The following is a 26,243-nucleotide window of genomic DNA, read 5'->3' as shown; positions in this document are numbered from 1 at the left end:
TAAAGCAGTTTACTATTTATTTATTTTTTTTCTTTTTAAAATGCATCAAAACATCTTCATTTTTATTGATATTTTTAGTTTTTTTATTCTAAAATCAAACAGGAAAAATGGCAGGATAAAAAGTAAAGTAGCTTGACCAGCTTTGCATTATCAGGGTCATTTTTTTGGCCCTTTTTGTTTTTTTGTTTTGTTTTTTTACTTTTTGTAAAGAAATGTCAACAGCATAATCTTTCTTAGACCTGTGGTGCCCTTTAACCCTTTTCCCGTATCAGAAAAGCTGGCAAGTGAATGTATTCACTGGACCTTGCCTGATTCACTGGCGGTAACTGGGTTAAAGTATATCGAACCTCTGCCTCCAACAGTGGCGAGCTGATAGCTGGAAAAACTTAGTCAATAAAATACAATCTGATCACAATAATCTAGTCTTATCATTTATATAATTACATGAAACTATATTGAAGCCAATACAATAATAAAAAAGAGATGGAAGGTGCTTCTGTGTAATTATAAATTTGTGATCATATACATAATATTTTACAGTCTCTCTTCACCGTGATATACAGATATCAGCCTTTAATTCATCTACTTAAGTATTCCCCCAGAAGCTTAAGGTTTAGACTTACCCCTATATTAATTTCATGCATGTGGGGAAAAGCTTTCATCACATAGCCTTTGGGAAATATTTAAGGAGAGAGCTAAAGCATTATTTAAACATTACGTTTACAGTATCATGATTTAAGGTCACAATTTCATACCCCAGATGTAGAAAATTTTGCTTAATGAATTTTTTGACTGACTACCTGCCACAGCTAGACATATTTCACTGCTTAGAAAGATTCCTCATACTGCACCTAATAAATGTAAACAAGTGATTTATATAAAGCTTACACCTTCCTCATGTATCTTGTAAGTCAGGGTGAGGAAATATTACATTTTTGTAAGCAGTGTACATTCTCCATACAAAAATACAGGCCGTTGAGGAAGCTGTGATATTCAAAAATAAATGTTCACACTTTGCTTGGTTTTGTCTAGAATTGGTATCTATTGATGTAGTGGAATATTAGCACAAACTTGAGACTAGGAAAACAATTTTCGGTGGGTAAAATAAATATTTAAATAGCTCGTACTAGCATAAGGCGGGGGACATTTAAATGTATTACTAAGATGTGATTCTGCTTATTAGGTAAGAAGATACCACAGATTTCCTTTAGGTAAGAAAATGATTATGCCAAAATCCCAGTCTTCCTGTTTCCCTGGAAGACTGAAATTGAACACTTCTTGTTAAAGAGATAGGATAGATAATACATGTTATATGTAGCATTGATTTTTTTTTTCTTCCCAGGCCTAAATATTACCTTTTGCTGGGTGATGATAAATGTCAAACTGGCATTAATAAAGTTGACTTGTTAATTTTAACCCAAAGTAAAAGTCCTGTGTTACAGCAAATTATGTCTCTATGAGTCAGAAACTGAACTCTGTCCACTTCTCTGAAACTAGTTTTACTTTTGGGGGACCTAACTTCAGGCACAAACCTCAGTGAGGGGTGTTTAACTAAAGAGGGTAAAGGTGGTTGAGAAGATATTTGTGGTAATAAAGGAGAGGCACAAAGAAGAGCAAAAACTAATAGCAACATCTTGTGACATCTGCTTGTTGACAGGAATGGTACTTTGAGTTAAAAATGTCTGAAAAGTGTGCTTCAAATAAATCTTTTAGATATTGCAATGAACCCTCATACTAACCAATGAAGGATGGGTAAATAAAACATGCCCCCACCCCATTGAGTTTTTCATATATGATCAGGCAGCTGAGGAATCTTTTGTGCTCTCAAAATGTGCAGACTATTGAATCGCTCTTTAAACACACACACATACAATTCTGCAGCTTAACAATCAGACAGATGAAATACATAGCTTACACTGACAATAAAATGGTAATAAAAATAAACAAACATGATAAACTGAATGATATTGTTGCAAGTATAGGTAGCTAAGCACATTAGACACATTTCTTGAAACAGCTGTATAGGTACAGTTTAATAAAACATTGAGATAGCAATAAAATCATTTCGATTTCTTTTTCCAGTTGTTAAAATGTCAGAATTGTCATTGCTTTCATAAATGTCCCCTGATAAACTGTATGGTTCAATTCAATTAGCGTCCTGTCAATATCTGCAAAAACTGTAAATATTTAATTGTAATTTAGTGACTGTAAGGTACATATTTCTATTAAAATCCATACAGTGGCCTTTACAGTGCGGCAACATTTGTTACAAACAAAAAAAAGAATATATAAAGTGATGGTAGCAATGGAAGAGGCCCTTACTGCTATGGCCCCATAGTCCTAAGGGGGCCCAGGCTTAATGTCTGCAAGAAAGCATGCAGCTTTTTTCAGAGTTGTACATGTTTGCACCGATTGCCCATAATACTGTATCAGGTTATCACTTTGTATTATCTTAATGACTTTGTAGTATACAATCTACCCAATTTATAAAGCAGTGAATCTGACATTCCTTCAAACATGGTGGAGATTCAATTACTGCCATTGAAACACATAGCCCTGGAAGATTTTCTACCAGAAAATGTTTGAGGGAATATCAGATTCCCTGGATTTATGCATAGAGCCTTAAGTGTGTGCTTCTAATTTCATATTATTGTGTAAATGTGACAGTTTATTGCTTGCTTTTATTAGTTGCCAACATTGCAAAAATAAAATAACATCTAGGGCATCTGTTGAGCAGTTATGCAGGTACTATATCTGTAGATCATGAAGCATTAGGTAATATTATTTGGCACAGCACACATTTATAACATTGCATTGCAAATGTTTACTATAATTGACAGTATTTTATTTTTCTAAAGCTAACTGGGAGGTGCAGGGGGATGTCTTTTAATTCACTGACACTCCAGGTAACAAAATACGGGACATGTATTTGGATAACTGAGTGATTAAGAAACTTCCCAACTATGTTCCTGAAGACTCTGGGCTTTACTAGTTAATGTGTCTGAAGGAGGAAATAATTGATAAGTAAGTCTACTAATACCTTCAAGTGAAGTTATAGATATAGTCAAAGAATACCAATCAAAAATGTGGCTGCTAATGAAGCCAACCTATACCCAAAATCAAACAAGTCATCTTTATATAGCAGCATTATTAATTAGTGTAAATTTTAAGTATAATCTTGGAACTGAAGTTTATAAATTCAAACCACCATTGTATAGCTGTGCAGCTGTCCACAAAGCTATGGTGCATTTTAGTTTCCTCCTAAGTCTGAGGTCAAACAGTTTTTCATCATCTAATTCCTGTGGCTACAAGAACTTCTCTTCATCATAAAGATATATGGTTTTTCTGGGAAATGTAACCTCACATCTATAGTTCTTCTTACTTTAGGTATCACATGGGCACATCTGACTGACCATCCCAGCGGGCTAAATTCTGAGATGAGAGGAAATTCTGTGCTATCGATTAAGTTGACACATTTGGCCCATAAAACAGCTATTTTACCACTTTACTTCTGAACACTGAATTAATTTATCAACTGGATTGCTAATAAAATTTTTCTTGTTGGACTTTAAGTTTAGTGGAGCTGGGAGCTATGAATAGGTATTGCACACCAGTACACATAGGAACATTTCGAACCAGATCTGCATTTGGCTTCCTATACATGCTTTAAAACGAGCCAAGTGTGCTGCACATAATTAACCAGATCTGCTCCGTATATTTGATGTGCACCAAACAGGCAACTATGTATACCAAGCCCCTAAATTGAAGTGTAAATCCATGTTTGCATAGGTGTTCTTGTCTAATCTTTTTTTCATGTGTGTTCTCTTCTTTTAGAATTTCCTGCTCTGTTTTCACAAAAAGTTAATTGTCATTTTGCATTTTATCTGCAGATTTTAAATATAATATGGATGATGTTTGCTCACCAGTGGGCTCTCTTCCTTGTCTGTAAGGCAGGCAGACTCAACTTCTTCATTTCTGATTTTGAAACCTCTAATTAGGTGTATGAACACCAGGCATTTACTAAATAATGGAAAAATGGATCGACTAAGGGTATGTAACTCTAGGGACATATAGTAACCGTGTTTTTAGCATGTACAAGCTGTCTTGTCCAAATTGGTTCACTGGAAATTTTACCCTCAACATAAGCACCTGTCCTATGAGCTCTATTTATAAAGCAGGGGATCAGACATTCCCTCAAGGAGTTCCTCGTGGGAATCTTCCATGTGTTGGAAAGGCAGTAATTGATTGTGGGATTGAATTGTTCAATTCTTTATATTATATATAATATTTATGTCAAACATGATCATTTAGAAAAACCCCAGTGGTAAATATGCCTATATTGATTGGTTTGCTTTCAATAATAATATTCAGTATTATTCAGCAATTGTTGTGAAATCAGTTATTTCTCATGCTTCAATCTATTGGCCTGTTTAACCAGAATTGGCATGTAATGCATTCTATACTTTTATTAGAAATTAGTTGAAATATGCTTATAAAAAGGATCTGTTGTTTGGAATTATGTGGAAACTCATATCAAATTGTTTTGTAAAATGTATTTAGTAGTTACTGCTCATTAGCTGCCTTATTATTTGTGAGATAAGTGTGACCGATTAGAAAGGATTACAAGTCTGTGGTTTTACATTTCTGCAGTCTTTTAAAAGCACACTGAGCATGCTTAGAAGATGATGCTTGTAGACAGGCATGAAAAGTGGTAAACATAAGAAAAATTGCAAAGCTAGAACACATAATTATCATAATATACTTAGGATCATAATATCATCTTAAGATAGGGCTGGAAAATATTATAATTACTGCTTTTGTAATATCTACCTTTTGGCCACAATTTTATATTACATTAACAACTTCACTTTTTGGGATCCAGCTGTACCAGCTAGCACTATCATTTTCTGCAAGTTTCTGTTCCTTTGGATTCTTGTTGCATATGTCTTACTTTGCCATGGATCCAGTGTCTGAGTTTACTGTTTACAAACTGGGCACTGGAGGCAATGACCATAATATATACTTGTAAAGTCACCACATTATCTGTTATATGTGTTAATTATTTTCAGAGTGAGCTTATATTCATATGATAGCTGTCATGTACTAGTTGGAGAACAAGTGTCTTCTTTTACATGTTTGTGTAACACTGTTTTAACATGTTTTATTGGTCCTCTTCTCCTCCTATATCATTGTTTGTATTTGTCTGCCATTTGTAACCAATATTTAATGTACAGCTATATGTAATATGTTGGTGCTATATAAATCCTGTTTAATAATAATAATAATAATTAAAAGAATTAGTGGCAGAAAAGCTTTAAGCCAAGCCAAAGCTTTACAAGAAAAGCTCAAGTGTAAACCAAATATTATTGGAATAGTTATTGTGCCCTTAGGCCATGCTTAGTGGGGACAGTAAAGTGAAAGATCAAATCTCATTGTGCACAACTTATTTCTGGTATAACTACTGCTTACATATTATCACTGGTTATTGCTATTTCGTATTACTATCATATTATGGGGTGCTAACACCACTAACTATATTTTTATACCTGTATCTTTTATGCTTTCTTATTTTTTGTTTCTAAAAACTACCTAAATTGGCAGTTGTCTGAGGCTCACTAACCAATTGGAAAAACTACACTAGTCTCACTTCCTGTCTGATCACTAAACCAGAATGCACAGTAATCTCAACTGGAAACCCAAAAGAAGTGCAAATTTTTTTATCCTCAATTAGATGTGTAGTGATTGTATATGCTAGGTAATATAGATAGAAAATTCACCATTTTGACTATTCGACAAATCTGATTGAACGCATCTATTTGCTGGAGCATTCTCTGTATGGTCCCGTGGTGTACATTATCTCCACCTTAAGGAATAGAAGGTAAAATATCATACATGTGTTCCGGGTTTTGGGATTGACAATAGATTAATTACCAGTCAGTAATCAAATCAGGTGGGCTGGTCAGTCAAAACTGGCAGAAAAACTGCTCTTGTGTATAAGGCCTAAGATAGCTACGGCTGTTCAGATTCTTAAGACAATATTGCACCAGATGATTTAGCAACATAGGATCAACAGCAAAGTGCCTATAGACAATATTTGAAGGGGTTGGCAATTATGTATGCAAGCAAACGTCTATGTTAAATGAGTGTGTGCAAATGTTTGTGAGATGGTCTTGCTACCAATTATTCAAGCTGTACATTCCATCATGAAACGTGATCTAGAAACAATTTGTGGATTAAAGTTATAAGAACAAATTCTCCACTGCCTATGATTGGACCTCCACTGCAAACACGGCAAAGTTTCTTTCCTAACTAGAGAACTAAGAAGTTTTTAACGGTGCTGACAGTTAGAATGTACATCCCTTTGTACTATTGACTGTGGAAAGAGTGTAGTGCTGGGTAGAACAGCACATATATATTTATATATAAAGAGAGCGAGATAGAGAAAGTTAGCTAGTCGGAGAAGAAGAATTCTATAAATTATGGAATATCGTATGTTTTTTCTTTGTAAATAGATAATAAAAAAACATAACGAAAACAATTAATGACTTTTCATTTGTATAATTCTGGCTGACTTTCATGTTACCTGGACATCTTCTTCAGTCTTTACAAAAAGATCCTTTTCCTTTGAATGCTTGTAAACATCTTTAGAAATTTTACAGCACCATGTAAACTGCTGGAGCGTTATAAATACTGTAAAGTAATCAACATCATTCTGATCGTCATGAAACAGTCACAAGGTTCTGGATACCAACAGAGAGCTGCAGTACCATGTGTCATCTCTTACTACAAGGAACATTTATGAAATGATCCTTCATTTGACTTTTTAGCTTACAGCATAATGCAAACATAAAATTAAAACCTTTATTTCATACGTCTTTTTTTATCAAACACCCATAATAGACAAAAATAGTGCAGTGATGCATCTGCGTACAATACTTGTCTGCCTTGGTCTGTACCCTTGTCATTATTTTCTGGGTACACTGTGCGTAGCAGGTGTCCAAGCTGCAGGTCAGCACACATTTTCTACAACCTGAGTTACTTTTCTTTTTTTTTCTTTTTTTTTTTTTAAACACTTTCATGGTAACATAACACCTATTTTAGTGCAAAAAAAGGGCACCGCGTAGTGCATAACAAGTTTACAACCCTGCCCTTTAGAGAAGCTAAACAGGCCAGATATGCATGCTAAAGCAGAGGTGGCTGGCTCAGTCTGTCTCATTCTGTGATCCATTTCCCACAGTAATTTGGGTTGTTCTCAATCAGTGACCTGCTGTTGGAGTCTGGACCAAGAACCTCCAAGGAAGAGCAGTGCTGAAAAGGCATTTCACGGTCCCTTTGTGCCTTAAATGAGCAGTAGTAGGATACCATGAGAACTGTCATTACACAGCTGCGCCACCACTTTTATAGCGTGGGTGGAAGTACCAGCAAATCAGGATTTAAAATGAGTTGTGATATCATAATATTTTCAAATGCACTCTACCAGCGAAGCATTGGACTTCACTGTACAAATGTAAAGAAGGTCCATGCACCAACCAATCCATTTCTCACAGGGACATGAAAGCAGAATTTGATTGGGTTCTATAGGCTATATAAAGATATTTTTATACATGAGCCTGACCTTCACTAAGCATAAAAGAAACCTATACTGAGAGAATACAGAGGTTTCATTGTAAATCTCCCCAGTCTGTTATGCTACTTTGCTGGCATCAGTACTTTTGGAGTCACTTACCCAGAACAAGTATGCAGATCAGGAATTATATTTATACTCTGATGTTCCAATCTGCAGGATTCCAAGTTGGTGAGTTGGAAATACAGAAGCCAGAGACAGTCAGGAAGTATTCTAAAATGGAGATTAACAATAGTAGCCCTCCGATATTTTTCTCAGTAGTGGTTTTCCATTAATGATAAGCTTATTTAGTAGCATATACAAGTCTGCTGGCCAACATATTATTAAACATAAAAACTGAAGGTCTACAGGTCAAAGCCACAACTTATTGGAAAATGTAATCAGGTCTAGGAGGCAATTACATGTATTTAATTTATTAAGAAGTTATTCTGTATCTTGATGGACAGAACCTCAGTGTTGACATACATGTTGACATGTGTGCACAGAGTTTATATTTTATTATTTTCTCCCTTTGTATGGAGTTTCTTTAGGTCCGCCAGTTTCCCTATTTAACATGAGAAAACCATTGAAATAATTTTCAGGTCTTAAGAGACCCCCTGCTATAATTACTATATCCACAGCTCACAGTATATTAGAGTGGTGGTCAGTGGAAAGAATTCCTCTTACATTGTTGGCAAGTTGGAAGAAAGACACCCTTACAACTGAAACTGAGCTAAGAGGCTCATTGCTCAAGGAACCCTGAGCAACTTGGTTGGGAAACACTGCTCTAGATGTTTCCATCCAAAAATTGTGTATGTTCTCAGCTGACAAGTCCGATCTGAGTGGCACTTTGTTTCAGGAATGTTGGTGCTATAAAGAATAATTAAGGAAATGTTAAAGTTATATTTTGAAATGCCTAAACTATCCATGGGATGCAAAGAGCAGTCAGACAGTTGCCAAATGTCCCAAAATAGCAATACAATTATAGGCTGGTGAAAACCTGATCAATAATATGTCCATAGAAAATTCCATTAACACCATCTTCTTACTAAAGAAAGCTTTTTCTGACTGGGAACATTTTTAAAAACTAAGAACCCCCTAAACATCATAATCATAGAAAGTATACTGAAGTGACCAGCTCATTTGTGACAAAAGACCTGAAGACCAGTATGTATAACCAACTGACAAGATACCAGCTACAAAATAAGTAAATGCAATTGTAAATATAGGTTCCTTCAAGTTCAATGACAGATGGGTTTTTTTGCAAACCTTACATTTTTTTAATTGAAATATTTAGCATACTTTCTCGCATACCAAGCTGAAACATGTGTCCTCAGCTTAGAACAAGTCATGCAGAGATCTCTCTTCCCTTTCATGCACATTTCTCCCCCAAACGTTGTTTGTAATGATCTGCAAGAACACCCATCTGACCACTGCACCCCAAGGGAGGTGAGGAGATCTGAGCCATGTCCACAAATATAACACAGATACACATTAAAACATGAACAAATCAAGACAGGAGAGCAGAAACATAAAAGGAAAACACATATTTTGAAAATTTGTTAAATCCATGCTGGGGTCTTTAATACAACATGGGAGACATGTTTAAAGTGGAATAAAACTGTCACAATATTGTAGAAATATATGCAGTTCAATTCATATGCATATATAAAGAAAAATCCTGTGGCAAATAAACCAGACCTTTCATACATAACAGCCACTTCTACTTAACGGATATAATTCATTTTGGCATATTTTAGTGCTCCCAATTGTCTTATCCTTTTAAAATCCAAGGCACCTTGTTCCGGTTTCCAATTGAAAGAGCACTTTACTCAGTCATCAGGGCTATTTTAAAAAAAAAATGTGGAACAAATGTGGAGCTGTTGTTTTATAAGAACCAATTTCATTCTTTTTCACTTAAAGATCAAACCTGACTGGTTGCTGAACTGACACTTATTTGTATCATAAGGCTTGGTGAAAACATCAGCAGGGATTCTAAAGTACTTTCAGAACTGAATTCTCACATTCTGTCTGCAAAAATATTTATAATTTCCATTCACATCCCACCCAAAATAAAAAAATATACTTGAGTGTAGTTTCCTTAAGTGCATGTGTAGCTATGCAAAAGATGTTTCTGAGCCTGGTAAGTAAAAACAAGACTCAAAATACGGCACCACGGGGCCGTGTGCCAGTAAATATGGTCTACTTTTTGACATTGTCTAACCAGAGAACAAGCTTTAGACCACATTTAACCATGTCTCCCGTTTTCTCTGACAAACAGAAATTATTCTCAGCTCGCCACTTGGGTAGAGATTCCAGTTTTCATCTATCATTATCTTTTAAATTCATTGTGTATATATTTATATATTTATATTTAACATTTTTTGCCATTTATAATATTCATGCATCCGCCACACTCCGCATCTAACGTTTTTCAAACAAAGTCGGAAAAAAAGCTTTTAAAGTTAGCAACGCAATTTGTTTTTGTGATTTTTTTTATGTCTTGTTTTTGGGAATTTCAAGCAAAAAATCAGATGTTGAATCAAATGCTGCTTTTTTTTTCTCCAACTTTTATGTCTTTTTTTGTCGTATTTTTTTTTTTTTTTTTTTTAATCTCATTTCCGCAGGCAATATGAACAAATATGAGCTCTAAACACTCTTGCTCGTGTGTGTCTACGTGCTTTCTCCATGACATTAACCAGCACACATAGATCCAATCCTCTGGATGATAAAACTCATCAATACAAATTGAGAAAAAAATACCATTTTTTGTACATTTTCCAAAAGTTCTCTGCAGCTTTTTAGAAACTTTCACGCCATTTTGCGTTTTTTTTCTTCTACATGGGAAAATTGGAGCAATGGAGATGGTTCTGAATAGTGATAACAACGGGGAGCTCCGAGAGCAGGGAGGGGAATTTGGTGGTAAACTTGTTGCTTTATCCTCCTGAGTGTCATCTACTCTCTTGCAAAATACATATGCCCTCCCAAAATACATCGAATTATAAAAAAACATGCTGCAAGGGCGTCCTTCCTTATACCAAAATGTGGAAAGGAACAAAAGGAGGATTTTCTTTTTGGTGGTAATTCATTTTTTTTTGGGAAACATATTTTTCCTCCCCCTTTCTTATTCCTTTTTGTAGACGTGTCTTTTTTCCCTGCTAGAGTGAAGTCCATATATATATATATATATATATATATATATATATATACATACTGTATTATTTTTTTAGCACCAGTCGTCTTCCTCACTCTCACTGTAACGTTCGTGACGAGACTTAGTGGGTCGCGGGGTCCCATGGGAGTAGCCGTTGGGCAACCTGCGCCCATGTGGCGATAGGGGAGGTGCCCCCCCGGGGTCGGCAGTCCTGGAGGTGCGCTGGTCACAGGGGTGGGGTCCCTCATAGGAGGAATCCCGGTAAGGGCCACTGTGCCTGCATCCAGCGCGAGGGGCATCAGAGCAGTGTCCCCTGGTGTGGCGGTGTGATCGAGGAGAGTCGTTGTGAGCGGCCCGTCTCTCATTGCTGCTCATGTGGTTGTCACTCTGAGGATATCTTCTAGGTATAGGTGTTGTCATTCGGCAAGGGGACAGCTGCTGTGGGGGACCGATGCTGGCAGGCCGGCGGACCACCGGGGAGTAGGTAATACGTGGCCTGGGGGTTGGGGGAAGCTGGGGCAGCTGACGCCTTCCTCTGCGGGGTGTGCTGGCCCCAGAGGTTGAGGGCACGGGGCTGCCATCCACTGAACTACTGCCCTACACAAAAATCCAAACAAAATGGGAATTCAAGAGCAAGAGAAAACACGAGAGGAGACACGCAAGGTGGGGGACATACATGACACAAAAGGAAGGACAAAGAAGTGGGGGCAATGAGAAGACATGGATAATCATGAAGATTAGGTAAAAGACATTACAAAGAGGATGTGAGAAAGCAGACAAGGACAGGTGAAAATGATCCATTATGAAGAGAGGTACATACAAGATATTGAATGAGGATACAGGAATAGTTTTGGTCAATGAAAAAGACAGAAAAATGCACAGAGACAAATGTAGATTGACAGAACAGCAAACACAAATGAGTAACATATTTATAAGACGGCAAGAATGAGCAAGTACAAAACATTCAAGAAACAGATACAGGAGGGTGAATTGAGAAATTAGCAAGTGGAAGGGAAGAGAAGTGCCCTCACGTAAACACAGAAGGGTCATGATGGGGTTGAGAGGAGAGAGGGTAAGGGTGCAACAGGGAAATAAAAAAAAAATAACAGAAAAAGTGGAGAAGAGATGGATTTTCTGTAAGTTTTGTGCAGGAACAAGCAGATTGAGCAAAACAAGCAGGGGTAAGAGACAGGAAATCCAACTAAAGCAAGAAGAGGCAACTAAAAGACAGATAAAGCCCACCAATAACTCAACAATCTCCTCTATCATTCCTTCCTGTATACCCAAAATCAACCACCGCTTCTTCTAAAATATATGAACAGCGGGCAAAATGTAAAAGTATGGGAAGCTGATACCCCAGCAAGGGGGACAAAGGCAAGCAAAGAAAGGGGGAACACTGGAAGAAAAAAATGAAATGAGGGGGCTTTACAGTGGCACCCCTTTAACCAAGGAATAAATATCAGAAATGTAAAGAATTAGGAAAGAAGGGAAGAAATGGGGATAGAGAGTAAGATCTATGCTTATGTACCATCTGTTTTAGAACAAGGATTAGTATTTTGACCCACTAAGGTAGATACCATCCGGCTTAACTACCTAGAGACTATTTTAGAACAAGGATTAGTATTTTGACCCACTAAGGTAGATACCATCTGGCTTAACTACCTAGAGACTATTTTTTACACAATATTCTCATTTCAAGTGGGTAAGTTCCTCCCACCCCAAAAATCTCAGCTTCATCTATCCCTGCTATCTTTTAGGCTCATTTTCTAATAATTAAACTTTTTTCACAAAAAGAAGGCAAATAACATAAGGTTTGGGTAAATATTTACTTTAAACACCACATCTACTGTATTTTTATAAAAAGATCTACAATTATATAGATTTAGCAAAGTCAGTTAATGATGATAGCAAGCCACAGTTCTTAATACAAAAACAAAAGGCAGTGGTAATATTTTAAATAGAAATTGGACAGTTTCTAGATTTAAAGTAAATCTGTGGCCAAGCTGCAGACATTGAAGTATTTTACATATTGTCAAAAAGCAATAAATAAGCATTAAAATACTCTGTAACTGCAGGCACCATGGGGTAATTCATCTTCAAAGTAATTCATTTTTTTAGTCAGTAGATTAGCTCAAGCAGCGACTCAGCAGCTCAGCTCCCCCCGCTCCTCCTCCCAGACCTATTGCTGTATGGTAATATTACAAATTTAAAAAGCTAAAAAACAAAAATAGGGATTAGGCCCTTATTGCTAAAAAGACAAGGAATGTCCTCTCAGCAATAAACTAAGCTTACCTGTTTGATTTCAATTTTTTTAATTTAAACTCACCTGTCCAAGCTGGCACTGCCATCCTATTCCTCTCCGGTTGCTGGAATCGGAACTTCGGCCATCTTATATGGCCAGGCTGGGATGACATTACTCTCATGCACATGTGTGCTGCACATGCACAGCTCAGTGTACTACAAAAAGAAAATTGTGAACAGGTGGTTAAGTATGTTTTATTGGAGAAAGGACATTGTTTGTCCCTTCTGCAAAAAGAATTAGCCCTGCTCACAATTCTTGTAAGTAGAACTAAAGTTCCACTTTAATGCTGGAAGGCTGTTTAGTTTAGCAAGCTAACTTGTTGGGTCTTTGCTGGGAAGGGGAGCAGTGAAAAAAAAAACATGTGGAGTCACTACTGGGTAAGGGAGCAATGAAACAGGAAATAAATTGCTCCACAGTGGCTGCAGCTACAAAAGATCAGTTCATTAGAAAATATGTAATTTCCTTAGCCTGGCTACACCCTCACATTAATGTTTCAAATAAAAGTGCATTGTTAGAAAATGCAAATACCTAATTGAAATTGACATTATTAGTGCATTTTCTTTGCACAATAATTAGTAAATATGACAAACAATTCAATAGACTTCATACAGAAAAAAGTGTCCATAAGTTCCTACTCGATTAGCCGTAGCCTGGCATACCACAGTCTGCCACATCTCAGATTTTTTACAATCCTTCAATTATTGGAATACAGATGCAGACATGTACTTCATCACAGGAGGTTGATCTTAGTGACAAAATCATATTATAAATTGCTGTCTCTAATCTCCATCATATTGAGGGCTAGTTTGGCGACAGGAGTTTAGCTCTAATTCTGGGATCTTGTAACTCTGGGGTGCGGCGCTAGAATTCTTCCAGAAATGCTATATTGATATGTTTTCTTAACATTGTATTTGTTTCTATTCACAGCCCAAAAATATACTATTAGGTAAACTGACTGCAACCTAATATACACCATCTGAAATGTGTATATGAATGTAGTAAGAAAACTGTAATCTGCTTTTGGTAGTAATGTGAATGGTTTAGTACTTATCATAAGACTAAATTATTAAATAAAATTAGCAACAGGTACTTTTCTTATGGACACTTTTTTGTATATTGCATATTTAATTTGGTTCTTGGTGCGCCCCCCAAAAAACAAACAAACAATATTTATATGGCTTTAGGTGTTGCTCAAGAGGTAGGCACCTATTAATGTCATTGGAGATGTCAGATACCTACTGTTACCACTAAAGGCATTCAGAAAGTAGTATTAAATAGAAAGTTATTAGTTTTTTTAAGAACTCTGCAGTAACCTATATTAACCAATATGAAAAAAAAAATCCTGGTACAGACAGATCTTAACTGGTGAATGATGAATGGCTTTTATGGTTTTCTGCAGCTTGCACATCATCACTGTTATTTACACTGACTTAAATCAAACCCTATACAGTGATTCAATAATGTTGTAACACCCCACCCCATATATTACAAATCATAAAAGACTGGACCCACCTGTCTATGTGGAGTGTAATCTCGACCTGCACTTGGAGAACGAGAACCAGGTCTCCCATACTCCAGGCGCTCCCTTTCTGATCCGGGATGGTGATGGTGGTGGTGGTGATGATGGTGATGATGATGGTGATGCTTTCGGTCCCGGGTACGTCCACGTTCTTCTGAAGGCAGATCACATGATTGTGTGGTAGTACTGAGCTCTGTACCAAGGCCTGTTAGAAGTAGGAAACGGTTAAAATTCAGGGTTGAAAGATTTTCATACTTCTTCATCTTCATGTGCCTCTCAGGTCTAGTGTCTGTGGAGCTCAATAAGCTCAATTTACAAAGGCGGTAGCGAAAAATTATTATTTTGGGAATGTTTGTATTTAATCCTGTCAAAATAATTGATCTTTATCTTGATGTGTAAGGCTACGTACACAGGTCAGATGATTCCCATCCGATAATCGACTTAGGGCTGGACGAGAATGTGTCATGTGTACAGCGCTTGTCCGACATTGTTCATCGATCTACCCTGATGGATCCATGCACGATGAACTATCATATAATAAGTGAAAGGAAGAGAGCACAGCGGGGAGGCGCTCCATCATTCTCCCCCCTCCCCTCTCCATAGAGCAGAACAGTACTGTACGTACAAAGCTTGTTCAAACACCTTTCAGTCTTTTGTTTTTGGAAAGGATCGTGACAGATCCTTTCCAACGACTATTTTTGAACATGTGTACGTAGCCTTAGTGTTGAGCCTAACCATTGAGTCTAACATGCTGCAAAAAGAAGGGCAAAAAAGACAAGACACTAAGGGTCATTTATCAAGCAAATTAGCAACACACTTAGATGCAATTAGGATTCTCCTCAGCAAAGTCTAGGCAACAGTGTTTTTCCTATATTCTTATATCCTGTGTCTTTATTCAGGGCAGCAAATTGAGATAGCTTTTTACATTACCTGCCTTAATGTAGGGCTTCTCAAGTGTAGCCCCTATTATCACCAAAGGACCACACATAATAATAAATGAATGTATATCTATAGAAAGCTGTCACAGACTGCAGACATACAACAGGGTATGGTCAGAGACTATGGGCATGGTACAAAAGATGGTCAGAGACTGTGCACATGCTGCAGGATATAGTCATAAACTGCTACCAGAGTTGTTGGATACTGGGGACATAGTTAAGGAGATTGGAGACATATTACAGGAGACAGCTAGAAGGCAATGCTGCTGCAGACCCTTCAAAACAATGAAATTGATAAACTACATTTAAAATCAATCCTGTAAGTTTCATTAAAAAATAAACAAAAAAGAGAGGAAAATATGGACAACGCAGTGTAATCTACCTCTTCACAATCTTTTTTGTAAAAGTTCACAAAGAGCTGGGGTATCCCTGAAGATGTTCTGAAGAGCAACAATTTTCACTCACCTGATTCTAGATCCACATAGCGTGTTAGGGATCTCTCAGACACTTGATGCCGCCTTTCTCTTCTACGTTGGTGCCCATGGCGAGGGCCTTCGTCAGGGGTAACCCTCTCCAATGAGTATTCATTTAGTCGGATTCCTTTGGACCGAGAATGACCAAGCATAGAGGCTGAACGTTTCATGGGACTTCCATCCACAATGGTCTGCAAAATCAATATACAGCTATAGTCAACATCAGAACACCAATTCAAAAGAATTGCTACACAAAAGTCAAGCTTTTGGTATGGCTTTTTTCCTAATGCACAATCTTTATTTTTGTGTGTTTTTTACTTCACTTACAGCTATCTTTTTTTTCCCCTCCAAAACCAGTTTATGTACCGTGTACGTTTCGTTTATTATATCAACAAAGCTGGCAACTGGACTCATTGTCCACGATGAACCATGAGTTTTGCAGACTCATTGATAAGCAGCGATTTTTCTTTTAGGGAACTGTGCAGCCCAACTGCAAACACTTTTATTTTCATTACCCAGTGTATGTTTGAATCTGATTGGTTGCTATGGACCAACCATGGGAGTTCCAACTTTAGATGTTTGGATGTATGAAGCCAAGTCACATTTTGCAAATTTCATCAAATTCAACACATTTAACAAGGTATTTTTAAGGTGAGCTGCAAGAAACATATTTCTTTCATTTATGTTGTCTTGTATTGGCAATGTGTAATGCTAATCATGGTTGTTGTGCTTCATCCACTAAAGCCTTCAATGTCTATCACAACCTTAACTGAAAGTTATATGAAGGTCACTGTAGAACTTTGATCTTTGTTTGTAACTAGGTGTCAGTGCGGTTAGACTTCGACAAACATATTTAGGTAATATGTAGCTTTTTTAAATATGATTTTCATGTAAAAGAAGAACTGTAAAATGCAAATGCCTTTGTTGTAAGAATCATGTCAAATTGGCTGGCCACTGGAATCTTGCATTTTAATGCTTTTATTTTAAAACATACATTTTTATAGAAAGTCTTTAATACACATTGTTGTTTTTTTTCTCCATTTTGCAGTGGCAATCAGTAGAGAATATGTATTGTGGATTTAACACTATATAGGATAACACATTGATGAAACTCTTGATCATCATTTCCTAAACCTTAAAGGGTTCAATAGTTAAAAGCTTGAGTAGATAAATCAGGTTTGAGTAGATAAATCATAATCTAAAATCAGGTTTGTTTTCTTTCTCTAACTCTAAGCTGATTAAACTATATATGTATTAAAATGAGAAAGCACATTCAAAATTTTGAATAAAAATAATATAGGATAATACTTCTTTTTACCAAAAAGGTTTTAAAGCGTATCTGTAGACAAAACTTTTTTTTTTGTTTTGAATAAATTGAAGAATTGTTCCATGTTCTGTGAAATTGTTGTTGCTTCCTTTTTGGGGAGATACATTCCTCTACTGTACCAGTAACAAATCTGCCGGGGAAAAGAGGTAAGGGCAATCTTCCACTGTCCCTTCACTCATGGAGTTGGCTTATTACTTTTCTCTGAAGCAACAGGGGTTTAATCATTTCTGACCTATGTTCAAAGCAGCTTTGTACAAACGGATTGCCACTTTTTACTACAATCCTGAGACTAGTCAATACATCTCAGTGCAGTCAGTATTTGAATGACCTGGAAGGCCTACCTCAGTATCTCCAAAAAAAAGTGTATAAATGTATATCCACAGCAATTTTCTTGCCCCATGATTTCCCTTAAATCAACTTTACCATCAGAAGTATGATGCCCATATACTGAATATACATGTACTGCCATGGAACAATTACATCACCATTCCTTTTCTTTTTGGCTGGAATTATTATTTTCCTACTGGTTCACACCATAGCCATAAGACAAAAACAGGTACAGCATATCCGAAAAAGAAGGATGACCCAATTGTACCCAGGCAGACTTCTATCTCCAGTTAATTTTTTGCACATAGTTTTCACAACTGCTATCAAGGAATTTCTGAATAACAGGTTTTAATAAAAGAGCTTAGAACTGACTGTACAAATGTTCTTCTAAATGAGATACCATAAGAAATGAGGCCCCCTAGAGATGATGATGTTGCCTGAAGAATTTTTAAAAGCCAATGCTTGCAAGTGAGTTTAGTGCTCGATTGTTGTAATTCTTGTGGACATAATACTAACATAGAGGCTGGCAGATGGAATTACTGAGCACAGTTTGGTACCAGGCATTCAACACTGTTAGATTATTAATGTGTAGAAATGCAGGAATAAGTATTTATTACTGCGAATATTAACAGCATGTCTTGCAGCAGAGGATAGCAATACCTGGCTTGTGTTCAGGGGGTATCCCTACTAAAATAAATATGTATAATATATAAATGAACCTTCCCCCATCCAGTGGTTATTGATTAGTCCAGATATAGGTGTGTTCTGGTGGTTGAACCACCCATTTTCTTTGAGTTTGAGTTCCTGGCTTTGCTAACCATGGGGTTCTCATTTGCTGCATTCCTAATGAAATATAAAAAAAATCCTGATAAAGAGCATCACCCCCCGCAACTGCAAGGGGCTGTAGCTATAACCTCCTATGCAGCAGTCCCATAGCCACATTCCCCAGGGGTTATATCCTATATAAAACTGTGCAAGTAATCTGAAGATGTTTGAGAGTGGAACAAACAGTAGAAAGAAAACACAATGACAGTGTAGATATAAAACAGGGGGTGTTAACAAAAGTCCTAGATGGACAGAGAGAAGATAGGATAGAGTGTTAGAGCATGGCATAAAGGTGTTACATACACTGAGATTACTCCCTCTGGGTCGGGTTTTCCTTCGCTGCTACGGTAAGACAAGACAGAGAGGAAAAGAGAAACAAGAGGACGGGAGAGATCACAGAATGGACAGACATCACGGGAAAAGAGATAGAAGGACAGACAGCAGGGGAGACACAGAGAGAAAGAACACAAGTTAACAGCAGTTAGACCCAAACACTTGTTTTTTTCAACATGTCCATTCTGGAGGACAAATGACTACACTGAGTTGACACAACATAACAGCCACAAGAGGAAGACGTGTTACAACAACACAGGTTATTCCTACAAGTTCCACATGACCTAAAATGCAGGTTTACAGGCTGGACACAACTATCAATACCACAGATGAAAGCAGTGAAGAATGCTGTGTTAAATGGAAAATAGGGAAAATTGTGATGAACATTAACTTAAAGGATCAGGATAATAAAAGTGATATTTCAGTGAGGATGCTGGCTGACTAAATTTTCCTTAGTCTTCTTTACGTATCTGCCATCATCTGCAGTAAAGCCTCATACATTTGGTTGTATTCATCAATATATTTTTAAAGTAGGTAAAATATCCAACTAATAAAGTTAAACATCCTATGACAACCATTCTCCACCTCTTGGTGGAGCCTTTGTATATTACGTTTAGGTCTTCAGGAACCCATGCTATGATTACTGTATCCACCTCCCACAGTATATTAGTGTTCCTCTTACATTGCTGGCCATTAGAAATATGACCCTTAACTATAAAAAGATCATTGGGGTCACTTAAACACAAATTACACATTGGAAAAAAGGTACCTCAAAAGAAAGCCTAAAGGTTCCACAGAAGCCTGTTTGAGAAACACCGCTATACAATGACTAATACAAATACATACAGCTGAGAAACCAGCTGCAAAAAAATTGGCCGGGTTTCTTGAAAGATAAAAAAATCGGTGAAATTCCATGGGTTGAACAAAAAGACTGCATAACAATGTGAGGCCTTTTTTTTACACAATCACTTTATTTCAGGGGCTCAAAAGTAATTGGAAAAATTAAAAAGCTGAAAATAAAATGTTCATTTCTAATACTTGGTTAAAAACCCTTTGCTGGTAATGACAGCCTGTAGTCATGAACTCATGGACATCACCAGATGCTGGGTTTCCAACTTTTTAATTCTCTGCTAGGCCTTTAGTGCAGCGGCTTTCAGTTGCTGTTTGTTTGTGGGCCTTTCTGTTCGAAGTTTAGTCTTCAACAAATAGGATGCAAGCTCAATTGGGTTCAGATCAGGTGACTGACTTGGCCATTCAAGAATATTCCACTTCTTTGCTTTAATAAACTCCTGGGTTGCTTTGGCTGTATGTTTTGGGTCATTGTCCATCTGTAATATGAAACGCCTCCCAATCAATGTGACTAAATTTAGCTGGATGTGAGCAGACAGTATGTCTCTGAACATCTCAGAATTCATTCGGCTGCTTCTGTCCTGGGTCACATCCTGGATAAACACTAGTGTCCCAAAGCCATGGCAGCCATGCACGCCCCAGCCATCACACTGCCTCCGCCATGTTTTACAGATGATGTGGTATGCTTTGGATCATGAGCTGTTTCACGCCTTCTCCATACTTTTTTCTTGCCATCATTCTGGTAAAGGTTGATCTTGATTTCATCTGTTCAAAGAATGTTTTTCCAGGACTGTGCTGGCTTTTTTTTGATTGTTTTTTTTTTTAGCAAAGTCCAATCTAGCCTTTCTATTCTCGAGGCTTATGAGTGGCTTGCACCTTGCAGTGCACCCTCTGTATTTACTTTCATGCAGTCTTCTCTTTATGGTAGACCTGGATTTTGATACAACTATCTCCTGGAGAGAGTTGTTCACTTGGTTGGCTGTTGTGAAGGGGGTTCTCTTCACCATGGAAATTATTCTGTGATCATCCACCACTGTTGTCTTCCGTGGACGTCCAGGTCTTTTGGCATTGTTCACCAGGGCTTTGTTTCTTTCTCATGATGTACCAAACTGTAGATTTTGCCACTCCTAATATTGTAGACATTTCTCGGATGGGTTTTTTCTGTTTTTGCGGCTTAAGGACGGCTTGTTTCACCTGCATGGAGAGCTTCTTTGACCACATGTTGTCTGTTCACAGCAAAATCTTTCACATACAAGCACCCCACTCAAATAAACTTCAGGCCATCTATCTGCTTAATTGATAATGGCATATCAAAGGAATTGCCCACACCAGCCCATGAAATAGCCTTTGAGTCAATTGTCCATTTACTTTTGAGCCCCTGAAATGAAGTGATTGTGTAAAAAAAGGCTTTAGTTCCTCTCATTTTTATATAATCTTTTTGTTCAACCCACTGAATTAAAGCTCAAAGTGTTGTTTTATTTAAAAATAATTGTGGTAATGTACAGAACCAAAATTAGAAGAAAGTTGTCTCTGTCCAAATATTTATGGACCTAACTGTAAGTAACAGAAGCAGAAAGGAAGCTGGAGCAATACATACGCTTCTCTAAGCTTACTTGTCATCTACTGGAGCACAGACCAATTCAAACAGGTTTTCAAAGATTTTTAGAAATGTGGTAAAGTGCTTTTACATAAATGTTAAGTGCATGATGTCTTAGTGAAAATTGAGTGGTTTTCTACCTATTAAGGCTTGACATACATGGCCTAGTCCTTTTTCTAATCTGTTGGTTCCGCACAATGTTTGTGCACAGATAATCTGCTTGGGTTATGATCATCTGCTTTCTGGATTCTGTGCCATCAACGCTGCAGGACTGGCAGATTTCCCTGCTTATGTCTAACCAAAACCATACAGTTAGTGTTAATTTAAGTCTGTATTAAGTGTCCACTTTCAATAGAAACTTTGAGCATTTAGACCATACTTATTAGATAACTTAAGGTGAACCTGGGTCAGAAATATGAAAGATGACATTGTGGACTTGGTGTACACTGCTTGGGTTGGATGCACCATGGCTTTTTCTTGGCTTTCTAAAGCTAATTTTTGGGGAGGTACAACATAGATGACTGAATTGCTGAAGAGTAAAGCTGAGCTTCTGGAAAAAGACATGGACGAGATTGCAATGATGGTGGAGAGGAAGAGTACACTGAGTTAGAGCAAGGGTAAGCCCCGATTCGTCATCGCTGGAGAAGGGAAACCTGGCAGGTGAATCTGCCATAATGTGTAAGTGTGCTGTTCAGAGCTTATTGAATGCTGGAATAATTTCAGTGCAGCTGTATACTTGTGATAACATACTCAAGCATAACAACCAAGCACATGGGCATTGTGGGGCAGAGTCAGCCTGATATGGAACAGTATCCATTTGTTTGCTTTGAGGAAAGCACTCTCTGTCTTTTGTAACATGATATCAGTAAAGGAATGTCTTAGGACTTAAACAAAAAGGTTTTAAATGAATTGCTGGTAGAGCGGGTATTTTTATACAAAAAACAGACCTACACAGATTTTTACTGAAGGTTAACAGATATATTTATAAATATCACAAACTTGTGTACTGCAACTTTTCCCCTGTTTCACCAACTGCTGGCCCTGTACTCTAGTAGCTGGCAAATTGTGCTTCAAGTAACCACCAAAAGATTTCTCTCTTTGGACTTTTTACTTCTGTAATTAAAGGAAATGTGTTCAGGACTACAGAAAAGGTAAAATTATATACGTGGCATGTTAACGCTAGGTTTAGTCATTGGAGTGATTTCTTCCCTGTCCCTCTTCTCCCTCCGATTTGTTCAATCAAGAGTGTAAGCACTTTCCTTTTACGTCTAAAGGAAAATAACTTTTAGTGTATTCTCTCTCTCTCTCTTTAGAAGAACTTTAATGACCTGTGACACCAGGTAATCAATACAATCAAACTGCACTAAATCTCTTAAGGGTGGACGCTGGATGGCTAGGTCTGGGGAGATTAAAAATATGGGGAATGTTTCCCTCAGCAATAGAGAGGCTGGATTTTGAAACCTGGCATTATTGGCTGGATTTTCTTTTTTGGGGGAATATTGGGTCCTTCTGCTGGATGTATTGTTAGATTTGCCTCCTCTCTGGCCTGTAGGCCTGCTTAGGGTGGGATAGGATAGTGGAAACTGGGGACCCCTTCCTCTTTCCCTCCCCCTTTTTTCAGTATTCCCCTTTTCTCTTTTTTGCACTATTTTCCCTTCTTTTTATCAATGTCTAGTTCCAGTTCCTCTCTCTCTACTTTTTCCTGTACCCTTTGATCTGCGGAGGTGATACACTGTACTGATTAATAGTGATACCAAAACTTTTGATTCTGTTCTGCTGCCCATCTTTACAGGATTGAGCATACCCCTTTATACCTCCGTCCATCGTGTTTATTGCATTCATGTGCTATTTCACTCTTTTGTATCTTTATGTATAATATGCAAAATGGAAAAATTTATAGATAAATTAAAAAAATGCACTAAATTCTAATTTGTAAAATATTTTACATAGTTTCCAAAAATTTTATAAATCTTTTATATTCGCTATATATATAGGTATAGGCCAGGGGTCTGCAACCTGCGGCTCCGGAGCCGCATGCGGCTCTTCAGCCTCCTTGTTGTGGCTCCCTTTGGCTGCCGCGGGGAGATCTCTGATGGGGGATCCCCTTCCTACCATGACACTGCGGAGGAGGGGGATTCCCTATCCGGTGTTCTAATGAAAAAAATCTACCAGTGAAATAAATCTACCACGGGGCTTGTACAAATGGGTGTGTACAATGACATCCCCCTCCTTTGAACCGCAATTCCTCTGGAATGGGGAGATGTACAAAACCAAAAATGTAGGTGCAAGTGGGGGACACCTGTGACTAACACCCCCTAAAATTTAATTGTTAGGCTATCATCAGAACATAAAGAACTCTGCCCATCAAAAAAATCTACCGTTACACATTGCTGGAGGCACCTGAACCCCAATTTCTCTGGAACAGGAAGGGGGTACAGGTGAACAAAATTAGAGGTGCAAGTGGGAGACACCTGTGGCTAACACCTCCTAAAAACTCCACCCATCAAAAAACCCCTACCCTGTTACACATTGTTGGAGGCTTCTAGCACCTAAACCCCAATTTATCCAGAAACGGGGGTACAGTTGAAAAAAAATTGAGGTGCAAGTACGGGACACCTGTGGCTAACACCTCCTAAAAATTCATAAAAACTCTGCCTATCAAAAAAATCTACCCTGTTACACATTGCTGGAAGCATCTAGCATCTGAACCCCAATTTCTCTGGAACGGGGGGGAGGCGGTACAGGTGACCAAAATAGAGGTGCAAGTGGGGGACTCTTATGGCTAACACCACCTACAATTGAATCGCTAAGGCATCGTCAGAAAATAAAGAACTCTGCCCATCAAAATAATCTACCCTGTTACACATTGCTGGAGGCTTCTAGCACCTGAACCCCAATTACTCAAGATTGGGGGGTACAGGTGAACAAAATTAAAGCTGCAAATGAGGGACACCTGTGGCTAACACCCCTTAAAATTTCATCGCTAAGGCATCGTCAGAACATAAAGAACTCTGCCCATCAAAAAAATCTACTCTGTTACGTTAGAAGCCTCCAGCTAATGTAACAGGATGATACGTTAGAAGCTGGAGGCTTCTAGGGGCATAGTTCAGTGTTTAATTTATTTCAAAGTAGGCCTACACATGCACACTTGTTGTAACAGGTAAAATTAAAAAAAATATTAAAACTTTTAAAAGTTTATAAACTGTGTTATGTTTTGCGGCTCCAGACTATTTTTCTTTAGTGGAAGAGGAGGCAAAATGGCTCTTTTGATAGTAAAGGTTGCTGACCCCTGGTATAGGCAGTAGATACACTAGGCCTAGATACTAGCAACTAATCTAACACTAAACAACTTTTTTTCAGTTATATACACAAGATACAATTTACTAAACATAAAAAAAATGACCTAACATGATTTTTACATAGCATAGGCTATAAGCTTGGATGGCAGAAATTATACAGACATCAGTAAATAAACCAACAGGTGTGTTTAACCATTGCCTACCTAATACAAAATATAATGATGTCCTTGTTTATTGGGCATCACTTTAAATCTGATCTCTGTGCATAAGGACATCTCCCTTCCCATGCCTCCTCTAAATATAGGGGCTAATATTGGCGCTGCCATTGCAGTGGTGGATCAGTGGTCCCTCCAACATGGAATTGGTGCTGTCCAGGTACCTGGATGTTGGCTTTCGCTGATCATAGCTTCTTTCACAATGTAAGACCAGTTAGGTTGATTGGTAAAGGGGTGGTAGGAAAGGGCACATTTTAATCTCTTGCCGGAGATTTGCTTTAATCTTTGTGCATTTATCCTGGTCTCTCTCACTTTACTAATAGCCATGAAGCTTTTTGTGATTGTAAAAATATCATTGAATCTAAGCTTGTGAAAAGGCTGGCCAGTGAGTTTACTGGCTGAAGCACTTTATTTCTATATGTCTTATTTCTAAGCCCACAGCCCATAAACTGTAGCCTGCGCGAGGCTGTGCAGTACCATGTGCAAGGATTTTTGCCATCTTACCATAAAGCATTGTGAGAAGCGTGCTGAATAAAAACTGAGATGGAAGGTAAATTGGTTAACATTTCAAGCCTTGATCAGGCAAGAATGCAATGTTGAGTTGACATAATTTCATATCCATTTTAGATGAACCGAGTTGAATTTTTAAAAGATCTAATTTAATTTCCTAAAATTCAAAGTGCAGGACATTTTATCTAATGCCTTTCAATGCAGATATGAACAGGCCAGTTTGAAAGCAATGGATGTTCTTGTCCATATGTTTGCTCTCTTCCTAAATACAGCAAAATGTATGGCAGCGTGAGTGAACCATTGTTTCTGGCCTGATGCCGACCAGTCCCCCCCCTTGCCCTCAGATGATCACAGGTCTAAGGTTTTCCAGTTTATTAGTAAAAGTAGAAGACCCTGTTTTCAGCTGGCCAACTAGCATATTATTAGTGCTTTATAGGAAACAGTAAGGAGAAAAAAAAGTAAAAATGAGAGTCCATAATTATCAATCTAATTTGTGCATGACTTCTTAAGAAGATGTACATGCAGCAATGGAATGCAATGCTTGTTATGTACATTCATGTGTTTGCAATGGAGAGCGAATATTATATGTTTATGGAGGGTTGTGATTTCAAAGCTTTGGCTTAATGTCAAATATGTTCAATGCAGCTCAGCTCATGCAGGAGTGAACCAGACGCTCCATCTATCCAGCATGTAAAACATTTCATAAATATTCACTTGTATTCCCATTGATTTTTTTTTTTCAAACATCATTTCTAAAAATATACATCAATTAAGTATCACATATTATTCACATGCTACAACAATCAAACTTTTCATTATATAAGTATTTTACAGCAGAATCCCAGCCAAACTGCTAAAACAATGAAATCTGTACACAAATTTATCGGCTACAACATTTGCATTACCGATATGTAGAAGAAAGTGGCCCACAGTTCTCAAAGTCCTGTTTCATTTATCTTTTTCCAATCTGCT

At 37.6% G+C, this 26,243-nt stretch overlaps 1 protein-coding gene across 1 annotated transcript in view; it reads right to left on the bottom strand.

Moving 5' to 3' along the window:
• Positions 1-26,243, bottom strand: part of CACNA1A (calcium voltage-gated channel subunit alpha1 A) — a 132,248-nt gene continuing 106,005 nt past the window's right edge. The window contains exons 43-46 of the mRNA XM_072399471.1: positions 18,772-18,810; positions 15,982-16,180; positions 14,572-14,783; positions 1-11,354 (exon numbers count right to left, since the gene is read on the bottom strand). Of these exons, the coding sequence (XP_072255572.1) occupies positions 10,830-11,354; positions 14,572-14,783; positions 15,982-16,180; positions 18,772-18,810 (975 nt within the window). The 3' untranslated portion in view covers positions 1-10,829. The remainder of the gene's footprint in view (positions 11,355-14,571; positions 14,784-15,981; positions 16,181-18,771; positions 18,811-26,243) is intronic.

Source organism: Pyxicephalus adspersus, chromosome 2, assembly GCF_032062135.1.
Source record: "Pyxicephalus adspersus chromosome 2, UCB_Pads_2.0, whole genome shotgun sequence".
NCBI lineage: Eukaryota > Metazoa > Chordata > Amphibia > Anura > Pyxicephalidae > Pyxicephalus > Pyxicephalus adspersus.
Note: the sequence above shows the minus strand (reverse complement) of the source record. Positions and strands in the feature narration are given on the sequence as shown.